General features: G+C 34.3%; 1 protein-coding gene across 7 annotated transcripts in view; it reads right to left on the bottom strand.

Moving 5' to 3' along the window:
• Nucleotides 1–27,938, bottom strand: part of SMARCA2 (SWI/SNF related, matrix associated, actin dependent regulator of chromatin, subfamily a, member 2) — a 278,733-nt gene that overhangs the window by 198,587 nt on the left and 52,208 nt on the right. For 3 of the 7 annotated variants that reach the window (XM_031943983.1, XM_012542924.3, XM_031943976.1), the window contains exons 2-5: nt 14,947–15,203; nt 11,438–11,567; nt 4,483–4,815; nt 1,288–1,389 (exon numbers count right to left, since the gene is read on the bottom strand). In XM_031943983.1, coding sequence (XP_031799843.1) covers nt 1,288–1,389; nt 4,483–4,815; nt 11,438–11,567; nt 14,947–15,171 — 790 coding nt within the window. In that variant the 5' untranslated portion in view covers nt 15,172–15,203. Of the gene's footprint in view, nt 1–1,287; nt 1,390–4,482; nt 4,816–11,437; nt 11,568–11,887; nt 12,068–14,946; nt 15,204–24,130; nt 24,332–25,746; nt 26,248–27,938 lie in introns of those variants that run through there. The other 4 variants (XM_031943955.1, XM_031943968.1, XM_031943994.1 and 1 more) reach the window with 4 other exon arrangements.

Raw genomic sequence — 27,938 nt, 5'->3', positions numbered from 1 at the left:
ATGTGAAATATGTAAAATTCTTTAAAAAAAAAAAGAATTTTTAAAATTATTTTTATGTATTTCAATGAAATTGATTCTCTTTGTTAATTTTACATATTTTATTTTATATACTTAAAATAATGATTCTAAGAAAGCTTTACTGGATAGTCAAGGAGATCCTATGAAAGAAAAACACTTTCTCTTGATCTGTAATCCTATGTTCTCCCTTATACGTAAGTCTTTTTATTCTTTACACTAAACATTTCCATTTCTTTAACCATTTTTCACAACCCTGATGGCCCTTCCATTGGACACTCTCCAGTTTATTAATGTCCTTCATAAAATGTCCACCCAGAATCCAATATTCTCCATATGATCTGCCAACACATCCTTTCTCTAGTCCGAGATGCTAAATTTCTTTTAATGAAATCTAATAATCTAATGCATTAGCTGTTTTTTGTTGTTACATGTTGATTCATATTGATCTTGTAGTATCTCAAAATACACAGATCATTTTTAGACTTCTAGCTCTCCCAAGATATATTTGTGAAATTAATAATTTTGGGGGAACTCAAGTACACAACCATTATCTTTTCTAAATTTTTTCTTATTTGATTCATCCCACAATTCTAGGTCATCAAAAGTTTTGGGGTTCCAGACTACATTATTCAATGTGTTAGCTAAAAAATTTAAAAACAAAAGATTTTATTTTTAAGAATCAGAATTCCACACCTTCATTTGCAATCCCCTTTTTTGCTTTATAATCACAATTAAATATTCATGTTGGTTTATGTTTATTAAATTAAAAAAAAAAAACAGTTCCTTCCTCAAAGAGCTTGTCGTTGAAATGAAACTCTTCAAATCACCACCACAGAAGGGAAAATCTGCTTATCCAAGATTTGATTGCATATGTTCTCTTATAATCTATTGCAAACTTGGCTTAGTTATCATCAATAGAATTTCATTTTCTAACTAAACATAAATATGTTTATTGTTTAACATATAGTTCTTATTTCACATTTTGTGACAACTTCTATTTAAAATAGTTAGGAAAATAGTGGACTGCAGAGTTCACTACAATTAACTACTGCTCATGACATATCAACCTACCCATTAGTTTTTAAGCTTGTGCCTCAGGTAGTTTACATAGTGACTGACTAACAGCAGAAAAGATATTTCTCCTATGTAATTCACACTGATAAATGATATAACATTCATCAATACCTTAAGATGGGCAACAAATTCCTATTCTCTCTTACATACAATTTAACTTTAATTGTCTGAAGAATGAAATGCCTACTCCTTTACCTTCTGCCCATGTTTTAGGAGTCATTGTAGATGTGTGCCCTGGAATCCCTGATGTCTGTCCTGGCCCAGCTGGAGGTGTAGCAATTGGATGCATCCCTATGCCTAAATTCAAGAAATAAGGAAACAAACTTATTAAAATACATAGTCTTACATGCTCAAGATTTCTGTGCATTGAGAAATCACATTCTGCCTTCTGGCACACAAGGATATTTATGCAAATAACAGTTTTATGCATTAAATACAAATTTAAGTATATTCCACTGGGTGGAAAAATAAATGTAATGAAGTTTATTTAAATTGAACATACTAAAAAATAACTGATAACACAAAGAAAGGTACTGAAAAAATGGCCAATAAAACATTTGAATTTCTACCTTCCTCAAAAAAATCTCTTTTTAACCCCTTGTTTCTCTATTGCTTTAATCTCCAAATGGAAGAGGAGAGCAAAATGAAAAGAAAAATTCTGGACTTTGAATGGAACTCAAGGCAGACAAGGCCACATTCCATTAAAGAGCTGCTGAAACTTCTAAGGGACAACTACTGAAAAGTTATTTAGTTTAAGCTTCTTATTTCTAGACTAAAAATCATAATTCGTTGTTATTGGATATTATGATGTCACATTTAGAGAATTATGACTTCAAGAGAATTATTTTTTTAAAAACTCTGAGAAAAAAAGATCTTATTTTCAGAGTTTTCTGCTGATATACAAGTCATTACTTTATGTAATCTATAGATATTAATTGAATTAATAGCAATTAAAATATTAAAAAGTGAACAAAACCCAAAATATTCTAAATTATTTTGAGATTTATATAAAAACTTTTGGCTGTCAGAATTCTATAATATGATGTGGAAAGGTAGGGAAGAATTTAAAATGTTTGTTTGCAGTGAGATCATGGAATTAGAATCCTGAGATCTAGAAATGAGAGAAACCCCTGAAGTCACTTAGTCCAATGCATAGAGAAAGTAGAAGCAGCAAAAGGAGGAGGAGAACCAGACAAAGAGATGAAATGAAAATAAGGATGATGCAGTATGAAGGAAGATCTGCAAGAAAATACATAGTCTTGAATGCCATGAAAATGTCAAGAAAAATAATAAGTGAGGAAAAATCCTTGCAAGGTCAAGGTCTTTGATGCCTCCAAAGAAGTTATTTTTATGGAATAATAGGGACAGAAATCAGATTATAGAGAGTTCAATGAATAGCATTGATAGTAATAGAAACTACTTAATTGATTTTAAAGTTTGCTGGTAAATCAAATTGGCAAATATAATAAAAGATGCAGTCAATGTTAGAAGAGCTGGTGCGAGACAGGCACGTTAATACACTATAGTGAATGTATAATTAATTGGTCATAACTGCTTTGGTCTAACTGTTCTGAAAAACATCTTGGAATTATGTTAGTAAATTCACTAATCTTTTCTTTGATTCAGCCCACCACTGGACATGTACTCCAAGGAAGTAATAACTAGAATATATACCCAAATATCTCTAGGATCACTTTTTATGGCAGTAAAAACCAAATCAAAACAAAAAAGACAAAACAGAAAATGGGTGCCCATCTTTAGAAGGATGGCTAAATAAACTGGACATATAAATGTAATGGGTTATTACTGCACTGTAAGAAATGATAGATGTTGAGGAATTTACAGAAGCATGGAGCTGTAATAGGAAGTAAATGATATGGGGATATGAGCTTAACCAAGAAAACAAATTGCATAATGATCACAATAACATAAATAAAAACAATAGTGAAAGGCAGCCAAACTAGGGTTAATTTTAATAAACAATCAGCACCAAATAATAAAATATATTCCCGTATTCTTGGTGGTGAGGTTTTAGAGCCATGTACTCTTCAATCTAGTGATGCCAGACTTCTTTGTGTAGCATCTAACACTCCAGTTCTCAGATCAGTTTTTTTTTTTTTAACCCCTGTCTATTCCCTGTGCTGGGAATATTATCTCTCTATATTTCCACCTCCCAGCTTCTCTAACTTCTATCAAGTCCCAACTAAAATCCTACCTTTTAGAAGAAACCTTTCACAAGTCCTTTTGATTCTAATGCCTTCCTTCTTTTAATTAGTTTCTATTTATATATAGTATGTTTACACATATTTGTTTGCTCTGTTAGACTGTAAACTTCTCAAGTCTAAAACTGTCTTTTGCCTTTCTTTGTATCCCCAATATTTAATACAGTGCCTGGCATATAGTAGGCACTCATTAAATGCTTACTGATTGGCACAACACACACACACACACACACACACACACACACACACACACACAAAGTCTCTGCTGATAGAATGCAGGCTTTTAGAGGAAAGGCATATTTCATTGGTATCCCCAGCATTTAAGAATAACCAATATATAGTAGGCATAAAATAAATGTTTTATACTGCTAGATGCTGGCTGGTCTGGCTAGTCTGCTTGACCTTTTTTCCTGTTACAAGTGAGGGTTCTATATGGAGGAAGGCAGATATAAAAAAAGGTAAATATAAAAAAGAATATAATCTAAAAACAAATAAACCAAGGCTTAAAGAGCTTCCATGACTTACCCATAAGATAAGGAAGGACCCAGGCCCAAGTTCTCCCCCTCTAGCTCTGAGGCAATTCTTTGGAGCCACACTGTCTCTTTATAAAACACATTTACATCCTCTCTCTCATTTGATGCCTCCAGCACCTATGACTGAAGAAGGCTGTGCTGGTGGCAAACAGGTCATTAAGTGATTAGCCTGAAGTCACAAAGTTAAAAAGTAGAAGAACCAGAACTCAAGCCCAAGTCTTTTGACTATAGGCCTAGCATCAGCTTTATGAAGAGATGAAGGAGACAATGGGATACTGGATTAGAGTGCTAAATAACACCCCCCCCCCCCACATGACTCTGACTGGTACCATGAAGTCTGTAGCTAAAATGCAAATGCCTATGAATTTTGTTTTATTGTAAATTTAAAATAAAATAAATGGCTTTATTAGATTCTTTGATAAAACCTAGGCTGGAAGATTGAGCCATTTTATGGTGAGAGGGAGAGGAGACAAGGGGAGAGAAGTGAGAATAGGAAACTCCAGATACCATACCTCTAGTTGGGCTAGGACTAGCCTAAGTTACATTTCTTGAATCAGGATTTTCCTGTACTCTAACATTTATTTCTTCTCTGAAATTGAGCTATACATTGTATGTGTAGTTACGTGTTAACCTACCAGATGGTCGGTTGAAGGTGACAAGAGGTGGTTGTTGTTGCTGGATGCCAGGCAGTGTCCTCTTCCCCTGCACAGCAAGCTGCAGGGTTTCGGGTAGTGGCTGGCCTCTGGCCAACATTTTGTAAGCTAAAATTTGAGCTCTGAGCTGATGCAGCTGGACAGGGCTGAAAGGTGAAGGACCTCGATTGGGTTGGCTCATAGCCTGAGGATCTCCTGATATCATGGGTCCTGGCTGGCTTGGTGGCATCTGGGGTGGAGTTGGACCTCCTCCAGACATTGGGCTGGAGACATGTTCTGGGGCTCCCAGTGGAGATGGGTGTGGAGACATATAACCTGAAATAAAGTAGAGAAGACATTAGAGATTTACTACTGAATATATTTTAGGTTGATTTGTGGAAGGTTTATACAGTTAGCAGCTATATTAATATATTCATTCTTATTAAGAGCATAATGCTTAAGGAAAATGATTAGGGAAAATGACTGCAGGTACATTTTAGTTTTGCTTTTGGCTACACAAATCTTTAAGTAAAAACTATTTGAACTATAATTTCCAAAATTTGGGAAGTCTAATCCATTCGGATCAGAAAGAGAAGTGTCCATTCTACTGCCCAGATTTATACAAGACCAAGAGAAAAGTACATAAGTGTTGATCAGAAATCAACAGGCAGCAATCAGAAAGGCAGTAAATTTAAATAATAGAATGTCTGAGGAACATTTCTGATTATTCATAGTAAAAGTTATTTTAAAACATAATGCAAAAATATATGATAGAAATTTATTTGCCCTATAAGGAAATATACTTACCTAACAATTTTTCTAATAGAAATATTTTCATAAAGGTTTTTTTATTCATTTCCATATGACAAGAATTTATTAAACGCTTTTATTTTGCCAAGCACTATGCCCATGTTGAGTCAAAATATTTATATACCTGTCCTGAAAATAAGTGTTTGAGACCAATTAACTTGACTTTGTCTAGGAGAGATTTTAACAACATAAACTACTTGAGACTTTCAGTAAAATGAAGTTATCCCTTCCAAATCACAGCTCTCCCTATTATGGTTTCAATATATGGATCAAAATAAGAAATTAAATGGGAATGGGGGGGTGAGTTTTGTTAAAGTCTCAGACAACACTCAAAGGCCAATAGATGCCACAGGGTTCATGACCAAATAATTATTTTTACAATTTAAAAAAAAATTTAACAAATTTTACAATTTGGTCAATTCCATAAAAGAAAAAAAGGGAAAATTCATAATTCTTTTCAGGGATGAAGAGAGGGCCAAAAAGTTTTATGAGGATTTTTTCCAATTGCAGGGGTCACTATGATGTGGAGGGGATAACTGAACAATTATTTATACCAGAATTATCATTTAGAAAGGGAACCAAAAATAATATGTTGTTCAAAGATCTCTGCTTAGTATTTAAGTAAATTAAAATCTGGAAACATTAAAGGTAAATTTTACAATGGAGTTAAATGAGTTACAAAGTCATTTTAATTTCTCAAATTGGTATTTCATCAATTTCTTCCTTTCCTCTCTTTCTGCCACCATCTCATCTCTTTCTGTTGAGAGATCAAATACTTTATCTTATTTTATCTTCCTGTCTCCAATTTCTCTTTTCCCTAAGCTATTCTACATAAAGTACTGGTATAATATCTCTTATACATGGGTCTGACCATGTAATTCCTTTGTTTAAAAAATTTCAATGGATCCATATTGCTAATAAGAGTAAAACAGTCTTCTTAACCTGGTATCTGATGTATTCTACAATAATAATAATTTTTATCATCATCATCATTATCCTACAGCATCTCCTCTGTGTCAGACAGTGTGCTAAGTACTTTACAAATCTTATCTCATTTGATCATCACAACAACCCTGGGAGGTAAGTGCTTTATTTTCATCATTTGACAGTTGAGGAAAAAGAGATAAATAATGTTTTGTGCAAAGTGTCTTACTGCTATTAAGTATCTGCGGCCAAAACTTAAAATCAGTCTTCCTGACTCCAGTCCCTGAGCCAATGGATAGATATAATCTAGCTACAATCAACTGTTCTGTCCTTAAAATACACTCTTCCTCTTTATATACTCTACTTTCTAAGTAAACTACACTATTATTTCTCCTCCCCCCCTGCCATTTTCAGCAAAGGTCCCCTAATCTTTGTGCCTTTGTACAGACTATGCTCTGATGCAGAGAAAGCTCTGCTTCTTCATCTATAGCTATATGTCCCAACTGGTGTATAAGTTCCTCGAAAGTAGGAAATGTTTGGTTTTTTTTTTTTTTCCCATTTATATCCACAGTATTCAGCAAAGTGCATGGCTCACAGTAAGCACTTACTAAATGTTTTTTCAGCCATTAAATCAACCTCTATTTTTCAGAGTTTTATCCTTCCTTCAAAACTGAGCTTATGTGTCATCTCTTCTGAAAGTCTTCCCTGAATTCTCCAGTTCTTATTTATTTCTACCTCCTCCAATTTTCCCAGAACATTTTGAATAATTCCTTCTTGGGTCCTTTTACTTCCTTTAATGTATTTTACTTATGTACTTTACATGATGCATCCTTCCCTCAGGTCAAGGACTGTTTCTCAGTTTTGTCCTTGTTTTTCTAGTTCCCAACCTGGTACATTGTATGAAATGTGTTAAATAAATGTTTGCTGAATTTCTAAGGGAGTAAAAAAAAAAGCAATGAAAGTAAGGTGATCATGGTGTTCAGCAATATCACAGATAGAACTTAAAATAAAATCTCCCCAAAATCATGTTTTCAAAGCAACTAAATACTAGAAGTTCCATTGCTTCATTATTTCTCACATCAAGAAAAAAAAATTGGCAGAGCATTAATAATATACTAAAGGACATATTATTCCTATATTTCAACTTATGAGATGCATTTTTGATTCCCTTAAGTAACCCATGTATTTGCTCCTCAATTATCATCTTACTTATCAATGATAACAGAAATACTATAAAGAGACCTCACTTGGTCTTACCTCTATGATGCCAACTCTTAAAATGGAAAAATTGTAACAGTGTCATTTCAATTTTCATATCTGACGTGATAATGCTGAAAATAGGAAGGGTCATATGCTTCATATGTGTTTCATTTTCCAAAATAAAGCAATGTTTTGATTTCTCAATTTTACCCTGATATCCCTGAAGTTGTGTGTATAATAAATGCTTAATAAATTTTTGTTGAATTAATTAATTTTATAAATTTTGATATGACTCCCAAAATACATAAATGATATTGATAACTTTAATGCTTTAATTAAAGCATTATTTAAATTATCAATAACTTTTATTGAAGAGCTAATGCAAATATTAAATAAGAATAATCTTGCCTATAGGAAATATAAAATTATATTATATTTTAGTTTTTTTCAATATGACCCAGAAACAATGTTGTTTCTTCATGTATTTCTATTAATGTAACCAAAGGAACAACAACCAAAAAAAAAAAAAAAAACCAACTCTGAAGATTTGACATTAAGAATTGTAAGCATAATGCACTCAAGTTTTGAAGAACTAACTGGTCACTTGGGAATGAATACAACAAAAATGCCAAGTCTCCTTGGATTTGATAGGAAGAAAGAAATGAAGAAAAGAAAAACCGATTTGGGATAATCCACTAAGATTTTTATAAAATCATTGCCACAGGATGATATTAAAAATGTGATAGTATGTCTCAGTCACAGAGAGATATTCTTTCTACATGAGTAGCAATCCAATAAATTTAAAGAAAAGTAAGATCTAAATGATGAAATTGCATAACTTATTTTGGTAATCATCTTTAGTTGAAAACACAAAGTGGATGAATTGCCTGTCTCTGAAAGTAGATATGTATTTATCAATAGGATGACAAACTGGTTGCAGATTTTGCTTTTCAAAATCATTTTAGATTTCCTCATTCAAAAGTTATAATTAAAAAGAAGCTGATTTCCTTCTCCAATCAAGTCTTTTCGTTTTCCCAGTCTTACTCTCACTAAGAGTATACAAAATTTTCTCTTTCTAATAATCATGAGAAAGTATTGCAGTATTTAAATGAATTTAAGCTTTAAATAATATATACCTATCTCTAAAGATTTTTTTTTAGTCTACTAACAATAATGTGACTTTTTTTTGAAATCCTAATGTACAAAATTCCTTAATTTATTAAAGGAAAATCAATAACCTAATCAGTTTTCATATACTTTTAAAAGGTGGTACTCTTCAAATCACACCACATTTAGTTGTTACCAGGGTTTTTATGATTTGGATTTGGGTCCACATCTGTATTTTGGGGAATTTCTAATGGGTAAACCCCCTCCATCAGTGTGAATTTGCAACTGATCTCTATGTTAAAATCTTGATGAACTTTTTGGGGCATTATTTCCTTAGGCAAGTTAAATAATTTTGCCATGAATACACAGCCATTATGTATCACTTAAGACCATGCTAAACACTGAGTGCCAGAGTTAGAAACAGAGAGAACCAGATTTAGAGATAGAGTCAAAGATAAAAGACAAGCATAGTCTCTAAACGCAGAAAGCCAGAGACAGAAACAGAGAATATTAGAAGTAGAGACAGAGACAGACACATTGAGAGAGGCAAACAATAAAGAAAAAAAATCCTCTAAGATATGAACCAGGATTCAAATTTTTATGATTTTTAAACTCAGCATATATCCACTATTTTACACAACACATGACATTTACTGGCAATAAAATCCTAGACAAGTCATTTAACCTCTAAGTCTATTAAGTTAAAATTTTAATGAGTAAAGAGTTTCCACATTAGGAGCTTCTCAAGCTGACAAATATTTATGTATATAAATGTATATATTATGTATATACACTTATTTCACACTATCTGAATGGAAAAATATACTAATAGATATATTTTAACATTTTTTTCATAATACCTACTTTAAAAAATTTTAAACTGCTGACATCACTTTAATTATAATTTCCCACATTTATGTGCCTTATGTCTTTAAGAAAGATATCAAATAATTCAAATTCAGTTTAGCATAGTTCCTGAGATATACTTGGCATTTAATAAATGCTTGTTAAATGACTTAATGATTAAAATTCTACTTTATCCAATCATTAATATTCCAAATTGACAAGAATTTACTACAGTTAAATATCTCTAGTTTTTTAGTTAAATATTATTACCTTAAAAACTTTGAGTAGACATTTATTTAGGAAACAGAGCTTGATACATAAGACTGAAAGAGGAGAGACAATAAAATTTAACACCTTTAACCTGTAACCTTCCAAGCATTTTATAAACATATTCATTCCATGAGTTTATATGGCCTTGGAAGGTAAAATATTTTTAAAGTATGTTGACTATTATTATTCTATAAGAAATGATCAGCAGTCTGATTTCAATATGGCTTAGACAGACTTATATGAACTGATGCTAAGAGTATAACCAAGAGAACATTGTACACAACAAGAAGATTATGTGATGATCAACTCTGAAGGACTTGGCTCTTTTCAACTATGAGACAATTCAGGCCAATTTCAATACACTTGTATTGGAGAGAACAGAGACATCTGCATCCAGAAAGAGAAGTATGGGGAATGAATGTAAATCACAACAGAGTAATTTTCATCTTTTTTGTTAGGTGCTTGCTTTTTTTTTTTCTTTCTCAATTTTTTTTTTTCCTTTTTGATGTGATTTTTCTTGTGCAAAATGATAAATGTGGAAATATGTTTAGAAGAATTGCACATGTTTATCCTATATTGGATTACTTGATGTCTAGAGGAGGGGGTACAGTGAAGGGAGTAAGAAAAATTTGGAATAGAAGGTTTTATAAGGGTAAATGTTGAAAACTATCTTTGAATGTATTTTGAAAATAAAAAGCTATTATTAAAAAATAAAAAAGAAACCAAAAAATAAAGTATATTGACTATGCCATCTTTCCACCCAATATCGGGGGGTGAGAGGAAAGATCAAGTTGTTTCAGGGTGGGGCAGTTTTATTTTGATAGAATGTATGTTCAAGATTCTATTGCCCCTAGCATATTTTATGAAAGACACGTTTCCAAGAAATACTAGTGAAAGCATTGCCCAGACTTTATTATTCCCCATACTACTCTACCACAAACATATCAAATTTTTGCTTAAATGATTTTTCTTCTAATTTCATGATGTTGTTCTGTTGACAATGACAAAGTTTTTAATAGATAAGAAACCATTTTCTACTTAAATTTCAAAAGGATATCGATCAAAAATCTTCCCTGAGACATATATTTGTATTATGAATATGAAAACTTTTTAACTGCAAGATAGTCAATGTAATACATGTAAAACATGAAGACAGGAGGTTATATGCAAAATGTGCAGCGAGATCTAACATAGTGCTTAAGAATTCTGGACCTGGAATAGGAAGACCTGAGTGCAAATTCAACCTCAAGACACTTATTAGCTGTGAAACTCTAGGCAAGACATTTACCTGTATTTCTCTCCATTTTTTAAAATGTAAAATGGGTTTAGTGGTGATAAAATGAAACAATATCTCTGAAGTGCTTAGGAAAAAGCAAGTCACATAGCACTATGTAAATGTTAGCTATTTTTATTATTTTTTACTCCATGAATACTTAGGCCATGGTGAAGAAGGCTAAAATAAGGAAGAATGTATAATACTTGAATTCTGCAAACCAGGAATTATTTTCACAAATAACTACTGATGAGAACAGTCACCCATGTTAAAATAAGTATAACTTTTGTCTCTCACAGCAGGTTCACAATTTGAGTAACAGTTGCTACTGGCCTGTTTCCTTTTCACTTTAGTAATATTCATCCAAAAGATGCATTCACTGATGTTAAAAGAAAAAAAATCCTATTAAAAAACTAGAGGTAAAAATGCTAGCTTTTTATTTGACATCTTTTCCAATGATGACGTAAATAACTAATTGCTAAGCTTAAAAGACTTGTAAAAAAAATCAAAAGTGCAGCTGGAATAAACCTTGGCTATGTTGATCCATCGGACTCTGAGGAGGACCCATTCCAGGATGTGGCGGTCGCATGCTGGTGCCTTTCATGGAGCCACAATGTAGATCTTCAACAATTCCTTTGTCGTGCATACCATCAATAGCCTGAAACATTAAAAACAAAACAAAACAACAAAAACAAATTAGATACTTCTTTAAAATCCAAAATTTAACTGTATTTGAAGGTTTAGGAATCTTATTCATCAGTGTCAGAAAACCAATCATTCATTATCCACATATTCTTAATTTAAAAAAAAAAAAAAAACATCTATACCTCACAGATGGAAAAATGAAAATAGACACCTGCTTCCAAGTCAGAGGTCAAAACTCTAGACAAAATAGATGACTTTAAGCTAATGTCTTTAAATAAAATATAGGGCCTGCTCAAAGTGCTGACAAATACAGTGCAAGAAATTTCCCCATACCCTTTCAAGTTTTGAAATCTGTTGTTTTGAAGTTAAACTCTGGAGTAAATCTGAAGAAGGAATAACTGGAATGGCTTGACTATTTTGGGCTTTTTTTTGGGGGGGGTCTAGTGAAAGAAGGGAAGGAATTCTGGAAAGTTTTAACTTGAAACCAGAAGATTCCATGGCAGTTGGGAAGAGAGAAACAGACAGAGTAAGGATGGGGGCAGGGGAGTGAACACTAGGGAGGGGAGAAATTGAAGCAGATCCTATCTAGAAGGAAAATTTGAAAGCCTATTGTTAGTTTATGGACCAAGAAAGAAGAATGACATGTATACTGTAATGCTAGCATGACTAAAGAGATTAAAGAAAGGATAAGGAAAAAAATGTGCAACATGGAGAACCAAAGCAGTTAACTTAAGTCCTGATTCATGGTTGGAACCCAATAAATACTCAGTGAACAGTGACTCAAAAGGAATAAAATCGGGTCAAGACATAGCCAGTTCTCTCTCTCTCTCTCCTCTCTCTCTCTTTTTTTTTTTTTCTCTCTCTCTCCCAACACATGTGTATGTGTATCTCTGTACACACATATGTGTGCATACACATATGTAGGGAAAGGAAACATCCAATCTTATCAGATGAAAATTCAAAAGTATTTAAGAAGAACTTTAACTGAAGAATTCAAAAGTAATCAGAAACAAATATGAATGTCTCCAGATAAAGAAAAAGAAAAGCTTCAATCTCAAGGAATATCTCTTAGAAACTTTAACCAAAAAGAAGAGAAGAATAAAGAACAATGCATATATAGATATGCATATAACACATGCATATAGGGATTATAATAGAAGGAGGAAAAAACTGATTCTGGAAAGAGGATAGAGGCAGCTTCCAAAAGAACAGGTAAAGAGAAAAAGATCTTAAGTCCTTGAATCTTATCAGCAAGTTCAAGGTTCACCTTTCAAAAAATCCACAATTAGCTAGCTTGGAAAAAAATAACATGAAAGCAGAAAAATTAAGTTAATAAAAGAAAAAAGAAATGTGGAATTTAAGAAAATAAAAATAAGCACCTATAAGAAATGGAGGTTAGAATCAAGTGTAAAGAACAAGAAAGAAGATGGCCCTAGGTAAAGGAAACTAGCAGGAGGTAAAAGAAACAAAGTTGTTTTGTTTTTAAAAATGATGAATGGAAGAACAGTAACTGTTGGAAAACCTTCGTTTATGTAACTAATATGATCAGATAATGGCATGGTATTGTCCAAACATTCACAGGTAACCTTTTATAGCAGTGAGTTCTCCATAACTAGAAGATTTCTCAAAACTATTATAAAGTGGGTCCCTGCTTGAAGGTTCCTCCCATCTCTGAAACTCTATGAATAGTACTAAACACACCTAAAGTTGGAAAAAATATTCTGTAACTGTTAATTATGTGAAAGTAATTATCAGAAAATGTACTTTGCTAAAATGTTTATTTAACTTAGACATTTCCGCAGACTTAAGAACTTTAATTGAGTCAATTATTGTAAACAAGAAGAAATATTCAGAGTATTTTCTCTGATCTTTTAGGTCCTTTATAGATAATAAAATATCCATGTAAGGAAATGGGATTGGTTAGCTTAAAGCTAACTTAGAGCAGCTATGACAGTTGTCTTCTAGAATTTGAAGAGGTCATCATGAGATAGATGGATCAGATTTATTCTGCCTGAACTCAAAATGCAGAACTAAGGAAAACCTTTCTTAAAATTAGAACTATCCAAAAATGTCTTAGCAAATAATGGGCTTCCCCACATTGGAAATCTTCAAGTAGAGATTGGATAACTTGTCAGGAATATAGAAGAAATTCTTGCTCAGGTAAAGATTGGGGGTCTGCCTCTGGGGGCCTCTCCAGCTCTTAGATGCTATGATTCTGTTAAAATAATATAGGAAACTTTACTTTTTGATTCCTTATTTCATTTTAAACTGATCATAAATTTTAAAAATAGGAGGATTTTCTCTTTTTCACATAGTGATCTTGGTGGAAAGGGGATATCCTCTCAGGGTTATTCCATGCCAAAAGGTACTTGGACTATCCAATTATAATGTCCTCTGGTAGTGAAGTGTAACTTCAAGGCAGAAGAAACCACTTTCTTCTATTTGAAGACTCTACACATTAATGAAAATATGTAAAGATTCTAATGAAAATTTTTCTGCTTATTGCTGATTTTCATAGAAAACTGTAATAAAGGGAGGCCATTTGTTTTCCCCAAAGCCAAGTGTCTCTTGGTTGATTCTACAGAGAACACATGATGTTAAATTTGTACCAATACAATCATTCCCACAGCAACAATCCAAGGTCATAAGTGTAAGGTTAACATTATTGCAGAATCAAATAGAGGAACCTAAATGATGTAAGAGACAAGAATCCTTGGTTAAAACCTAAATAGAAATTTCATAATTAGTACCAAAATATATATTTTTACATTTCTCCTTGAGGAAGAAGAGAAGTATTATTTTATTTTAGTAATAATCTTTCCAATTGAAAAAATAGATTTCATTCCACTAAAAAAAAAAAACTCTTAGTAACATTTCTTTAAAATATTTTTGAGAGTATGTGTGTGCATATACACACATATATGTATATATACACGTATGTATATTTATATATAAACACATTTTATGCATTCTATTTATGGAAATAATTTCATTATTTGTCCAAATTTTCTATGAGACGACCAAAATTCTATCCAAGTTTTAAAATAATCAAAAATTCACTGGAAAACAAAATCACTATTTCACTGAACATAGCAAAATTCTGTTTACAATTCAGAAAAAAAAATTGACAATTAGATTTCAAATTTAACCTAATCACTTTTAAAAGTCAAGCTCTTAACATTTCTTATTTATATTCTATCATTATTAATAAAGGATTTATTATTAATAAGGATTTAAATGTTCTTTTGATGATACATTGGACAGAAATTACCAAAACCTGATACTCAGAAGTGGTGACAATAGAAAAAAAACTTTTATTTTTAAATCAGAAAATTAAGCAACTATCAGAATTATAAGCTGAAGTTAGAATAAATGAGAATATAGACTCTTACCTTGTGCATTTGGTGCATTCCTTCCTGCGGAAAATCAGTGGGCCCCATTGTTGGCATTGGATGTGGAACACTGGGTGGTCCAGGACTTGGTCCCATCATACTGTGCACCGAACTTGGAGATGGCCCTGGCCCTGGGCTGGGTCCAAGAATTGGTCCAGGGGAGGGTCCTGGCCCTGGTGAAGGCCCAGGGTGGGGCATTGTACTAGGATCTGTTGGTGTGGACATCTATTCTGTTTCTTCCAGTCAACTGAGTAGTACTAATTTGAACAAAGGAGGGGGGGAAGCATTTAATACATGAAATTAGGGTCCTTGAAATATGACTAATAAAAAGGATTAGTTTTGATAATGCTGACATGGTCTTGTCCTCTTAAGAAATATTTCATAGAATTGACCTATTTGTCCCACATAGTTCAAAAAATGGTATATTCATTTGCCTCAGACTTTTATAAAGACTATTGATAGAAAAAAAAAAACATTCTAAATGATTTCTAGAAAGTTATGAATTATCTAGGATATAGAGAATACTCCCTGAGGGAAAAAATTAAATTTAACACTTCAGCAGAAAACTAAAGAGGTGATAAATTATTATTCTATTGTCCTCAGAAGCTTCTATTTCACTCATCAGCCTTTGGGCACAAGAGTGATTTATTTTTTTTTAAATGACAAAATTTACAAAAGTAAATATACACATAGTTGAAAGGGGGCAGGGATTTGACTCTTGTTGTTAAAACTGAACAGAGCCTAGCCATTACAAATTATGACCGTAAACTGACAGAATCAAAATAAAATACATTTTAATGAGCATGCAGAGATTTTAAAAGATTTATATTAAAAGTTCCAGAGTGGAACTCTACTAGAAAAGAAATGAGAGAGAGAGGGTAAGGAGGTTGGTTCATCCAGTATTATGACTAGAATTCCAAATATGGAAATATTAGTCCAAACACTGGTACCTCAATTCTCCCTTTATCAGATCTGAAGAAGAGTAAAAAGGCAGATGAGGTAGTGTTTATGTGAAGACAAATGATTGAAGGGCTCATTCATTGATTTTTGTTTGTTGGGTGGGTGGGCAGAGGTGGGTAAGAGGGTTGATATGGGGAGAGGTGGTGGTGGTGGTGGTGGTGGTGGTGGTGGTGGTTGTGGTAGTCTAGTTAAAGCAAGGGATCACCTTACAACCATTCAGTAGTCTTGAGTTTTAAATATAATAAATCTTTACCATCAGTATCAACCAATAGCTATCATACTTCTGCTCTAATACAATGCAGTAGGAACAATATCCTCAGGCTCATGATATAAGGTTACCTTAGGCCAGTGATTGCTTTTGGTCATTTTAGTAAATAAACTGCCTTGGATGTAGTTCAAATTGAACTTGCCTTATATTGAGTTGACTCTCTATATAGATAATATTATGTCATCTGATATATATATATATATATATATATATATATATATCAGATGACATAATAATACACACACACATACACACATCACTGATATAATAGAAAAATAGAAAAAAGCACTGGATTTGAAGACAAAAGAGTTGAACTAGAAGTTCTGTCACTAGTTATATGAATCAAGACAAGTTGCTTTTCCCCTCTCCTGATCTCAGTTTCTTTCTTCATAAATGTAAATCTGTAAAATATAGATCTGTATAAAATTTTTTTCTTGCTTTAATGTAGTTCTAGACAAGGCCATTCTATTTTAATCTTGGAGACACAAATTAAGACACACTGGGCCTGTTCTCCACAGATTTATCACAAAATAACAATTTAGAGGGCAAAAGGAACATCCTAGATTATATAATCTACTCAATATCCATACCTATTTACTGACAAACCCAGGAGTAGATTCCTAAATCGCTGTCTTCTAGGCTAGTGTTTCTTCTACTAATCACAATGGAATGAAGGAAGAAGCAAAAGTGCAAGCTGTCTGCTCTGAGACACTGCTTTGTTTCCCAATAAGTCTTGCAGGACATTTTAAGGATGACATTTGATGGGAGTTATTTGGACTTTTGAAAATAAAAACCAGAAAGTGTCTGAAATACACCAGTATTAGCATTTTTAGTGCTTTGTTTTGTTTTTAAGTAGAAAAATTAATGTAGGGCACTTGACAAACTGGATGAAAGAGTAATATCCAAAGATGAAAGGAAAAGGAAAAGGAAAAGGAAAAGGAAAAGGAAAAGGAAAAGGAAAAGGAAAAGGAAAAGGAAAAGGAAAGGAAAGGAAAGGAAAGGAAAGGAAAGGAAAGGAAAGGAAAGGAAAGGAAAGGAAAGGAAAGGAAAGGAAAGGATAATAAAAGACTACTTTGGAATGAATAAAAATGGGAAATCACCAGGAATTTTATTGCTAGAAAAATGGCATTGATAAAATAGCTGAAGTGGCTTCTAAAACAACAGGAGAGCCCAGAGAGTGAATTATAGCTCTGAAATTAGAGAGCTAACTCTTACTATTTATTCTATGTGATTAACAAAACAAACAGAAGTTACTTCTTTTGCAACCCTCCCCCAACACTCCCTCCCAAATACACTTTTCCAGTCAGCATTTTTAATTTAGAAGGCTGACGTCAATGGAGTGTTAAAAGTTATACTGTTCTTTCATGGATATCAGTAAACTAATATGCCTCTTTTAAGTGAATGAAAGGAAACTATTTCCTGCGATAGTTTACCTAAAAATCTGCTTCATTGGCATTATTAGTATAATCCAATGAGTTTCAAAAATAAAGCTACAAACACTTGTTTTATAATCCCTGGTTTTCTACTTTTTATAGGTGCTTTAATTTTTTTTTAAATCCCCACATCATACTTTCTGCTTACTGTAACACTTCCATTTTGGAATCTTCAAGAATTTTATAAATATTAATATAGTATATAGTTTTTTTAAACTCTTGTGATGATTTTTATGTCACCAACTACTAAAAAACTTAACAGGAAAACTTCCAAGAAGGCAAATAATGAATTATGAATATCTAAATGAATTCTGAAGATGGAAACATATAGAATATTTTTTAGGCAGAGAGCATTAGAGGTTGCTAGAAAATAAAATTATACAAGAGACAGACATATAAATAGTTCTTCCTTTGAGCATTTTAAACACTTCATTGAACCATCAGACCATATCCAAGACCACCATTTTTCAGTTATATAACAGGACCTTATCACACCACTGATATAATAGAAAAAAGCACTGGATTTGAAGACAAAAGAGTTGAGCTAGAAGTTCTGTCACTAGTTATATGAGTTGGGACAAGTTGCTTGTCCTCTCTCCTGACCTCAGTTTCCTCCTCCATGAATATAAATCTGTAAAATGTAGATCTATATAAAATGCTTTTCTTGCTTTAATGTAGTTCTAGACAAGGCCATTCTAGTTTTAATTACTTTTCAACTACCTTGAAAGAGGAAAATTAGTGAAATAAATTATTAGATGGATAAACTCTAATATACATTAAAAGGGCATTAAAGACTTTAGACTACAATCTAGCATGAGTTTACTCGTCTAAGCAATGACTCAATTCCCTTATGACTTTTCAGTGATCTATGAGACAATGTGATTGCAGGACTAGATGATTCAGAAGATGTAAATACAGAAATTTTTTTTACTTTCTTGGATAAAAACAACCTTCCCTTCCTCCCCAGTTCAATTTGTTTTTCATTTAGTTGTCTAATATTAGTAATTGTATTAGTTTTTATTTATTAGTTTATTAGTAATCCAATAAATTAAATGACATCTCAAATTCTGTCTTCATCTTTGTCTTTATCTCTCACACATTAACACACATGTACAACATTAATTTTCTTTCAGGAAAGAGGTATGTGGAACAAAATGAAGATTTGACATATCAGAACTATTTTTTGTATTTATGTTGAATTTAAGTTGGCACTATTCAAACTGTATCTCTGTGTAAAAGACAACTTATCCATTGGACATTATAACTTTTCCCATTCTACATTATGATATATTTAGTATGTAAAGGTAAAGTTTTCAAATAACTTTAATGATGATCTATAAACACAAACACTTTTCCTAACTCATCTGTTCTCATTCTGGAAAAGTTACATTTTTTAAAAAAAATTACAGTATACATAAAGATTTTGAATTACTAAAACTTAATATAATTCAGGGTTACATATGAGACTATATGTCATTGCTGTCCCTTTAAATAGTATATTAGGATGATATCTATGCCTGAAATGAGAGGTAGTGATATGACTTTCCTGAAACTGTTCTAATCCAAACAAAAGATTAGAGCAAACCACCTAAAGGGATATTAGATAGTACAATGTATAGAATGCCAAGTCTGGAGTCAGGAAGACCTATTGTCGTGAGTTCAAATCCAGCCTCAGACACTTACTAGCTGGATAACCCTGGACAAGTCACCTAATCCTGTTGGCCTTAGTTTCCTTATCTCAGAAAATGATCCAAGGAAAAGAAATGGCAAATTCCTTTAGCATTTCCACCAAGAAAATCCTAAATGAACATGACTAAAAAACAACAAAGGAGTTAATTAGTTCCCCACATCTTATAATATTGTCTCAAAATGAACTTTGCTAGAAACCAAGATTTAGCTTATTGGTGATGCCTGCAATGCAATTCATGCTCTCTCAACATATAGATCTCTTGTGAACCAACCAAGTATGTGTGGAGTGTAGGGGAGAAGAGACATTTAAAAGAGTACTCTGAATACTAGAAAAAGTAGCCCTCAAAGTCTACTTTAATATAGTATCCTTCTATCATGAGACTCACACCTCTGTGATCTTAGTGAATACTTATCAAGCTATATGAATATCCTGACATTACTAAAAAAACTGGATTAGCCAATTTGTAGTAATTTGTAATTTATAAAAAGTAAAATAAGTTCCACAGAAAAGCATTCTCAAATATTTCATGTATTACCTGACTCCAAATTTGATCTTTAGAAATTATGTTAAAACTTCTTTCTGGAACATACTTGTTTAAAACTTATTTTGGACATTTGAAAAAATCGAGTGACACCAGTTATATCTCTGTGTATTAAGAAATTTACAAATATATTTTAAACCTATAAAAGTGATTCAGAAAATAGTTTTTCCCCACTATAGCACATTATTTGCTGAAGCTATAAAAGTCTGTTACTCTTTGCAAAATAAAATTGAGATTAAAAAGGACATGTACTATTTTTTTCCTTGCATTGATAACTATAAATCAAGCCTTTTAAGCTAATTTCTGTTAACCAAGAACCTTTAACACATCCTAATCACTTAATCTACTATAGGGGTCCTCAAACTTTTTAAATAGGGGGCCAGTTCACTGTCCCTCAGACTGTTGGAGGGCCAGACTATAGTAAAAACAAAAACTTTGTTTTGTGGGCCTTTAAATAAAGAAACTTCATAGCCCTGGGTAAAGGGGATAAACGTCCTCAAGCTGCCATTTGAGGACCTCTGATACTACAATGACCTAACTGGTATTTCTGCCCCCAGGAACTTTTCCCACATCAATCCATCCCCAACACAATACTGGGCACCTATCTTGTAAATGATTTTTATGGAAGTCAAATCAAACACTGCCTTTTGTGTCACTGATGTCACTATTCTACTAGAAAACCATCAATGAAGCCCCAGTCTTGACAAATAAGTGACAAACTTCTTAGTATGACATTTTGCCATTAATATCTTCCTGTTGGATTCTAACAAGCTTCCTAAGACTACAAATATAGACCTTATATTAGCTATCAGAGTAGAATGGAACTCTTATTCCCAGAAAATGGATTAGGGGAAAAAGCAATTCATCATGAACACTTAAAAAAAAATAAAGGTGTTCTGATTTGCATTACTAGATGAAATATTCATATTTAATCACATTTTTTTGAAATATGGAAATAAACCTAGTATCAAAGGTTATTCCAATCTCACCTGTCCTCCATTAGTAACTAAAGCCTTTTGTTCCAATCAGACTGGTCTACTCATTCATCTCTGTACATATCTTACTCAATCTTGTCTCATCTTTTCTCTTGCTGATCATCCAGTATGTATTCCCTCTTCTATCCATTTAGGTCCATTTCAAGGTCTATCTACTCATAAAGCCTTCCCAGACTCATGCCAGAACAAAATAAGCTATCTTCTGAATTACTTATTGCTCATACCATCCATTTATTACCCAGACAAACATTAAGTGGCTACTATGTCAGGAACTATACTGAGCTCTAGGAATACAAAGGCAAAAGGTATCCCTAGCTCTCAAGGAGCTCACAGTCTAAACTATTAAACCATTTTATTGCTTTGTCTTCTCTTTTCATACATGTATATATATATATATATATATATATATATATATATATATATATATCCCCTCTCAAGTAGACTGTCTCCTCTTTGTGGAGAGGATCTGTGATTTAAAATTTTGTCCCACAATGCCCAGCACAGCACTATATTCTCAATATCAATTTTATTGATTAACAGTATGTGGAATTGTAATGAATGTATTCAGTTGATACTAAGGAAAATAATGCAATAACAATAGGTAAATTTACAGTGGACAACTTATGTTTAAATAATTTATTTTTAAAAGTTAAATATATTACATATAGAAAATGCTTTATATTTTAAATCAATCAACAAGTAATTGTTTCCTATGTGCCAGGTTTTATGCTAGGCACAGAAACAATGAATGAAACAACCTCTATCAGCCCTTGCATACATGAATACTGACTGAGAGCAATACTAAGGATATACTATAGGGTCTCACAAAGCTTCTTAGTTTTTAAGAAGGACAAAGTAGGTTGTAAATATAATGCAAATGGAGATTATCCTATAAAATGTTCACAGAACAGTTTTGAATAGCAGTTGATAACAGTCAGAATTGATCAATATCTCCACAAAGCGAATTTACATTCATTACAAATAAGAGAAATGTAATCTAGACATAAACAGATGTAAAGTTAGAAAATGCCCTACGCCTTAGTCACAGTACAAACTAAAATACTAAGTCATTCTTCCTAGAAGTTAAAAGAAGGCAACAAAGTTATTAGCTTAAAATAATAAATTAGTAAAACTGTGTTCTTGAATTAATAAATAACCTATAGTTGAAACAAACTTACTTCATTGTTAGTAAGACTTTATTTTCTCTGAGCTTGGTTAGTTGCATTTGCAAATTTGCAAAAGGACCAGTCTTATTTTCAAAGAGATCAGTTGTCATAATAGCATGTTAGCATCTGCACTGATAGTACACAGTGGTTGTTTCAGTTTAATGCTAAATTGGATATTTTATACATGACATTTCAAAGAATATAATTAAAACTGCCCTCATTTTACTCCCTCAAAGTAAAGACTGACAAAGATGCAAAAGAAAATTATGAGATACTTTGTTATTATGAGGTAAAGAGGGGTAAGGAACGGGGAGTCTACTGTAATTAAGACATTTTTGGCAAATACATTAAAGTTAAAAAAAATTATAGTCCACAAATAAACCCACATTGTATTACTAATGTATCTTAAAGTCTAAAAAGTCCAGTTATATCATTTATTTCCAAATCTTAATGATAATCATATCTATGTGATATTTTGTCACAAATTCTAAATTGCACTATGAATAAAGAAATATTTATATGCCAGTCCAGCCAAGCTAGCACCCTAGTCCTTAATTTCCTCAGTTACCTTGTTACCTTCAGTATTATTTGATTTCTTTGCTACTGAAATGTACTAGTTGACAAATGTCTTGATATTTTCATCTTAAAACATTTTATTGTTTAAAAGCTTTCCATAATGTATCCTGAGGAAAAGGCAATATATTTCTATGGAAAATAAATAGTAAGCATATAACAGAAGTAAAACAGCTGTAAAGTTTTCAAATATCTACTTACATAGCTGCATTAACCTTGATAATAAGTATGTTAGGGTGAATGCATTTGCTATTATTCTTCATTACCTAAGAGAACCAATACCTCAACTATATTACTTAAGTAAATAAATGAACAAAAACTCTCTAAAGAAAAATACAAAAATATAGTAGGCCTTTCCAGATAGAGTACTAAATTAACTTGCTACTAAGACTGCATTTGGAACACATTAGTGCTAAACTATACATACTATCTGTACTTACCACTCAACTAAATAAAGAGTACAGATTTTTAGTAAAAGTACATGGCTTTACTAAGTAGCAAGAAATCAAATTTCTATGTGACAAACTTTTCCAAACAAAAGTTGTTCTGTCCTTTTTTTCCCCCAAATCACTCCATTTAATAATGAATGAGAGAGAGAGAGAGAGAGAGAGAGAGAGAGAGGAAGAAATTCCCTTTTAGAAAGAATCTTTTTTCTCCAGGGAGGAGGAAGAACTGTTGAGAGAAAATGCGACTTTCATGCATGGTAAAATTTCTAAGACCATCCATTTTAAGTAACTAATTGCCCTGACCCTTTTAAAGTCATTTTTTTAAAAAATCAGGTATACGGAGTTTTAAAATATACAAGTAGTTAAATCAACTCCTTCTGGCAACTCTCTCTCCCTGTGATTGCTTGTGCTAGGAAGTAATTTTAACAGCGTATTTGTGATAATTCAACCATTTTCATGGCAACATGTCAAGATATCATAAATAGTGATTTATTCTTTCTCTGGAATATCAACAAGCCACTGCCCATGAGGAGGTAAGAACTCATATACATACAAATACTTCATAAAGGAACTGGAAGAATCTATTCATACAAGACAATATCACTTTTATAGCTTAAGTTTCTTTTCTTTTTTTTAACTTCCTTACTATAGTGGAAAAGGCTTCAGAAGTTAATATGTTGACATAACAGATTCAGGATGATAATCTAATAGAAGAGCATGAAATGTGAATGGCAAACTATCAATAATTATGTCAAATGTGAAGCCAATAAAATGTTTTGAATGTATATCTACAGGAATGTGTTATTTCCTTCCTTTTATTCTCTTTTAGGAATATGTTAATTGGAATTCCTGAAATAAATACTTAAACTGCTCATTAAAGCAGTTATTTTTTCTTGTCAATCTCAAGTCTCAGGTGTTGGTCAAAGTGCTTTTCAGACTAGACAAGAAATGCTCACAAACCATTTTAGAAATGAACAAAAGGTTGATCTAAGGCTGCTTTGAACACTCTGGTGGTGCATATTTTTTATGAAACACCACAGTGATGCTTGTCTTGAAGCTAGGACACAACTCATGAGAGAAGTACTGCATTTAATGAAGCATTTAACACTCACCTCTGTCAGTCTTTCTGTTAGATGATACACTTAACTCTTAATTTTATTTTTAAATGTTCATTTTCACTATGGTCTTTCCTCCAGATGCCTCAGACAAGGTAGATGGATTCTGTGCTCTAATGGGTCCTTTTCATTCTCTTACAATTTTGATGGGTATTACTTGAACATAAAAACTGTCTTTAGTCCCCTTCTAGTAGGGCATTTTTGAGCAACAAAGAAGCTAAAAGAAAGAAAGTCAGGGAGGAATAATAGATCAATTAGATTCCCCAAGAGAAAGTGTGCCTCAATTTGCACGACAATGCTCCAAGTCACACAACCAAAATTGCCACACCTCTTAACAAATTACCTAACCAACTAGAAGGTAGTTAGGATGTCTAACCCTGACAAGCAGTTGACAAGACACTAAGGATTAGTTGTCCCAATCAGCCTAGAAATATTTTTGAAAGAATAGTCTGCAAATACAGCAGGCACTTATTTGGTGAACTGAAATCCCAAAGCTGTCACAGTTTCAGATTAATGGTCATTGCCCAAGAAACTGTTTACTCATTCTGTTAGGATATGTAGCCCTTGCCACAACTGACTGATTGGTTCTTTCAGGCAAACATCAAATCACCAAAAAAAGTATTTTGCAATGGAAATCTTTAAAGAATCTAGATCTGCAATTGGTAAATAAAATCCCAAAGTCTAATTTAAGAAATCTCCTTCCTCTATATTTTTCGACTACCGATTTTGTGCTTAAGAATACAAGCCAATAAGATAACTTGGGACATCGTTCTTTTAGGTCCACAAAATAATGACCTAAGTCTTTAGCAAGAAGAAAGCAAAAACTTCACAACTCTGCTAAAGTTATACAAACATAGGGGAAAGGAACGACACGGCATGGGTTTTGTACTCATTTGCTATTAAAGTTACATAACATATGGTATCCACATTCTAAAAGAAAAGAACTCCTTTACATTGTACTGTACTGTATCAACTCTTCCTCCTCCTCCTCCTCCTCCTCTCCTGTTTTCCTTCTCTACTCTGGTAGGTGCTCAGAAAAATCAAATGGCTTAGAAGACAAAATAGATAACTTTATATACTTATTTTATTCCTACAGCAAATCTTGCGAGAGTTTCTGGCGTTTTTAGGCCCGAAGTTTGAATCTACAACAGCCGTAGAGCAAAGAAACCCATAAATGTACAAACGCCTGGAGAGAATGACAAGCAGCCTCAGCAATGGCTTTGAGCAGAGCCATATTTTCTTCCTCTTTCCCTCTTGTTGGAAAGTTTTCCACCTAATCGATCCGACCAGAAGCAAGCCTATTTTCTTGTCTTACTTTGTGAAGGAGGAGGAATGGTGAGGAGGGGAAGGAGAGGAAGGAGGAGGAGTAGAAGGAGGAGGAGGAGGAGGAGGAGAAGAGGAGGAGGAGTAGAAGGGGGAGGAGGAGGAGGAGGAGAAGGAGAAGGAGGAAGAGGAGGAGGAGGAGAAGGAGGAGGAAGAGAAGGAGAAAGAGGAGGAAGAGAGGAGAGGAGGAGGAGGAGGAGGAGGAGGAAGAGGACAGCCTTTCCCCAACCTCGGAGACGTTTGGCGCAGGCAGGCAGACTGACTGACCGACACACTGACAGATTCCTTACCTGAAAGGAGGAGCAGAACACAAAGCTAAACCCAACGTTCCTGGGTGCAAGGCAGTGGTTATTAACGGAGTCAGTCCGGCAGGCAGAGAGCATATTTTCCGAGAGCCCTAGGCCTGTCTCTTCCCAGCTTCTTCTTCCTCTTCCCTCCCTCTCATGTCATCAAACATGTCTGTCTGTCTCGCTCTCTCTCTGTCTCTCTCTCTGTCTCTCTCTCTCTCTCTCTCTCTCTCTCTCTCTCTCTCTCTCTCTCTCTCTCTATTTCGCTGCTGTGACTTCCCGTTTCTCCACGGATTTCACACACACCACCACCAAACCTCGCCTCTTCCTCTCCAGACACAGACTGGAGGGGAGGGACAGGGAGGAGGGGGAGGAGGAGGAGGACGAAGAGCAGGAGGAGGAGGAGGAGGAGGAGGAGGGAGGCCGCTTTCCTCTTGCTACTCCCCACTCACGCGCGCGCCCGTGCGCGCGCGCGCGCACACACACACACACACACACACACCGCGCGCGCTCTCTCTCTTTCTGTCTCTTTCTCTCCTTTCTTCCCTCTCCTCCTTCTCCTCCTCCTCCTCCTCTTCTTCTTCTTCTTCCCTCTTCTTCTTCTTCTTCTTCTTCTTCTTCTTCTTCTTCTTCTTCTTCTTCTTCTTCTTCTTCTTCTTCTTTTTTCTTCTTCTTCTTCTTCTTCTTCTTCTTCTTCTTCTTCTTCTTCTTCTTCTTCTTTCTTCTTCTTTCTTCTTCTTCTTTTTCTTCTTCTTTTTCTCTCTCTCTCGCTCTCGCTCTCCCTCGCTCTCTCCCCCTTGCTCTCCTCTCTCCCTCTCTCCAGGCAAAATGAATATACTCGGGCCCCCCCGGCTCCCCTCCTATCCCCTCCACATTAGCCATAGTCTACCCAGCCAAACTTTTCTAGCTTACACCTTTCCAAACTTCCCTCCAGGAATCTACAAGCGACAGACTAACCCTCACCCCCATCCACTCCACCCCCAAAGTAACAGGGGCAAGTTCAATGTCTTCCCCCTTTCTACCCTCCGACCAGTGGGAGGAAAAAAAGAAAATAAGAGGACATCGGTGTTCACCATCTCATTTAGGTAGTTGCAAACTGGCTACAGCCAAGAAAAAGCTGGGGCGAAAACACAAGAGGTGATTTCCCCCGTTTTGAAATAAATAAGTCTTGGTCAGGGCTTTAATCACAGGGCTATCCATTTGTCTTTAAAAGCATACAATATATCTCTCAGGCCCGGGCATGTCAAAAGGCCACTGTTCTTTACCCCCTGGGTGGCGACGACCCAGGCGGCCCAGGAAAAAGACAGGGCCAAGTCTGGGACGAGCTGGACAGGCTATTTGGGGAAGTGAATCGCGACACCTTTGCAGTTCGCGTGACTGTGTTTTGCAAGGCAACTAGAAGGAGGAGAGGGACTCTGGGCGCTGGGAGGCCGCAGAGGGGAGGAGGAAAGGAAGGAAAAAGACAAAACCCAAACCAGATTAGATCAGAACCAAACAAAATTAAAACAAGGAACGAGAAGAGGTTTTGGTGGTCAGGAGATTGGACGCTCTCCTACAAGGCAGCAGCTTTCCCCCCACCTTGCATCTCTTAAACCTTGTATCTCTTACACCTTGCACTTGCGTGCATCTGTATGTGTGTGTGTGCTGTGCTTTTGTGTGTTTATGTGTGTGGGTTGTGTATGTCTTGGTTTTGTGCCGGTGTAATTTATGACAGTCAAGAAGAAGATTATCCAAATATCCCTACTTACTTTTCCAGCCCCTGCTCAACCAACTCACTCTTAACAAGCTCCATTTCTTCTCATTCACTTGATTTTCCCATCCTATCCGCAACCCCCGCCGCTGACCCTGAAAGAGATAGCTCGCAGCACCCTCAGATCCCACTGCCCTAGAAAAGAAAAAGGGAGGAGAGCAAACAGATCTTCTTTTTCTTCTCCTCTTCCTCCTCTTCTTCTCCCTCCTCCTTCTCTTCTCCCTCCTCCTCTTCTTCCTCCTCCTCCTCCTCTTCTCCCTCCTCCTCCTCTTCTCCCTCCTCCTCTTCCTCCTCCTCTTCTTCTTCTCCCTCCTCCTCCTCTTCTCCCTCCTCCTCCTCCTCCTCTTCCTCCTTCTCCTCCTCCTCTTCCTCCCTTTCTCCCCACCTCCACTAGCCCAGCGGCTGAGCCCTGGCCGGACACACTCAACTTCAACATTCAACACTC

Source organism: Sarcophilus harrisii, chromosome 1 (assembly GCF_902635505.1).
Source record: "Sarcophilus harrisii chromosome 1, mSarHar1.11, whole genome shotgun sequence".
Classification (NCBI taxonomy): domain Eukaryota; kingdom Metazoa; phylum Chordata; class Mammalia; order Dasyuromorphia; family Dasyuridae; genus Sarcophilus; species Sarcophilus harrisii.
This window is presented reverse-complemented; position numbering and strand designations above follow the sequence as displayed.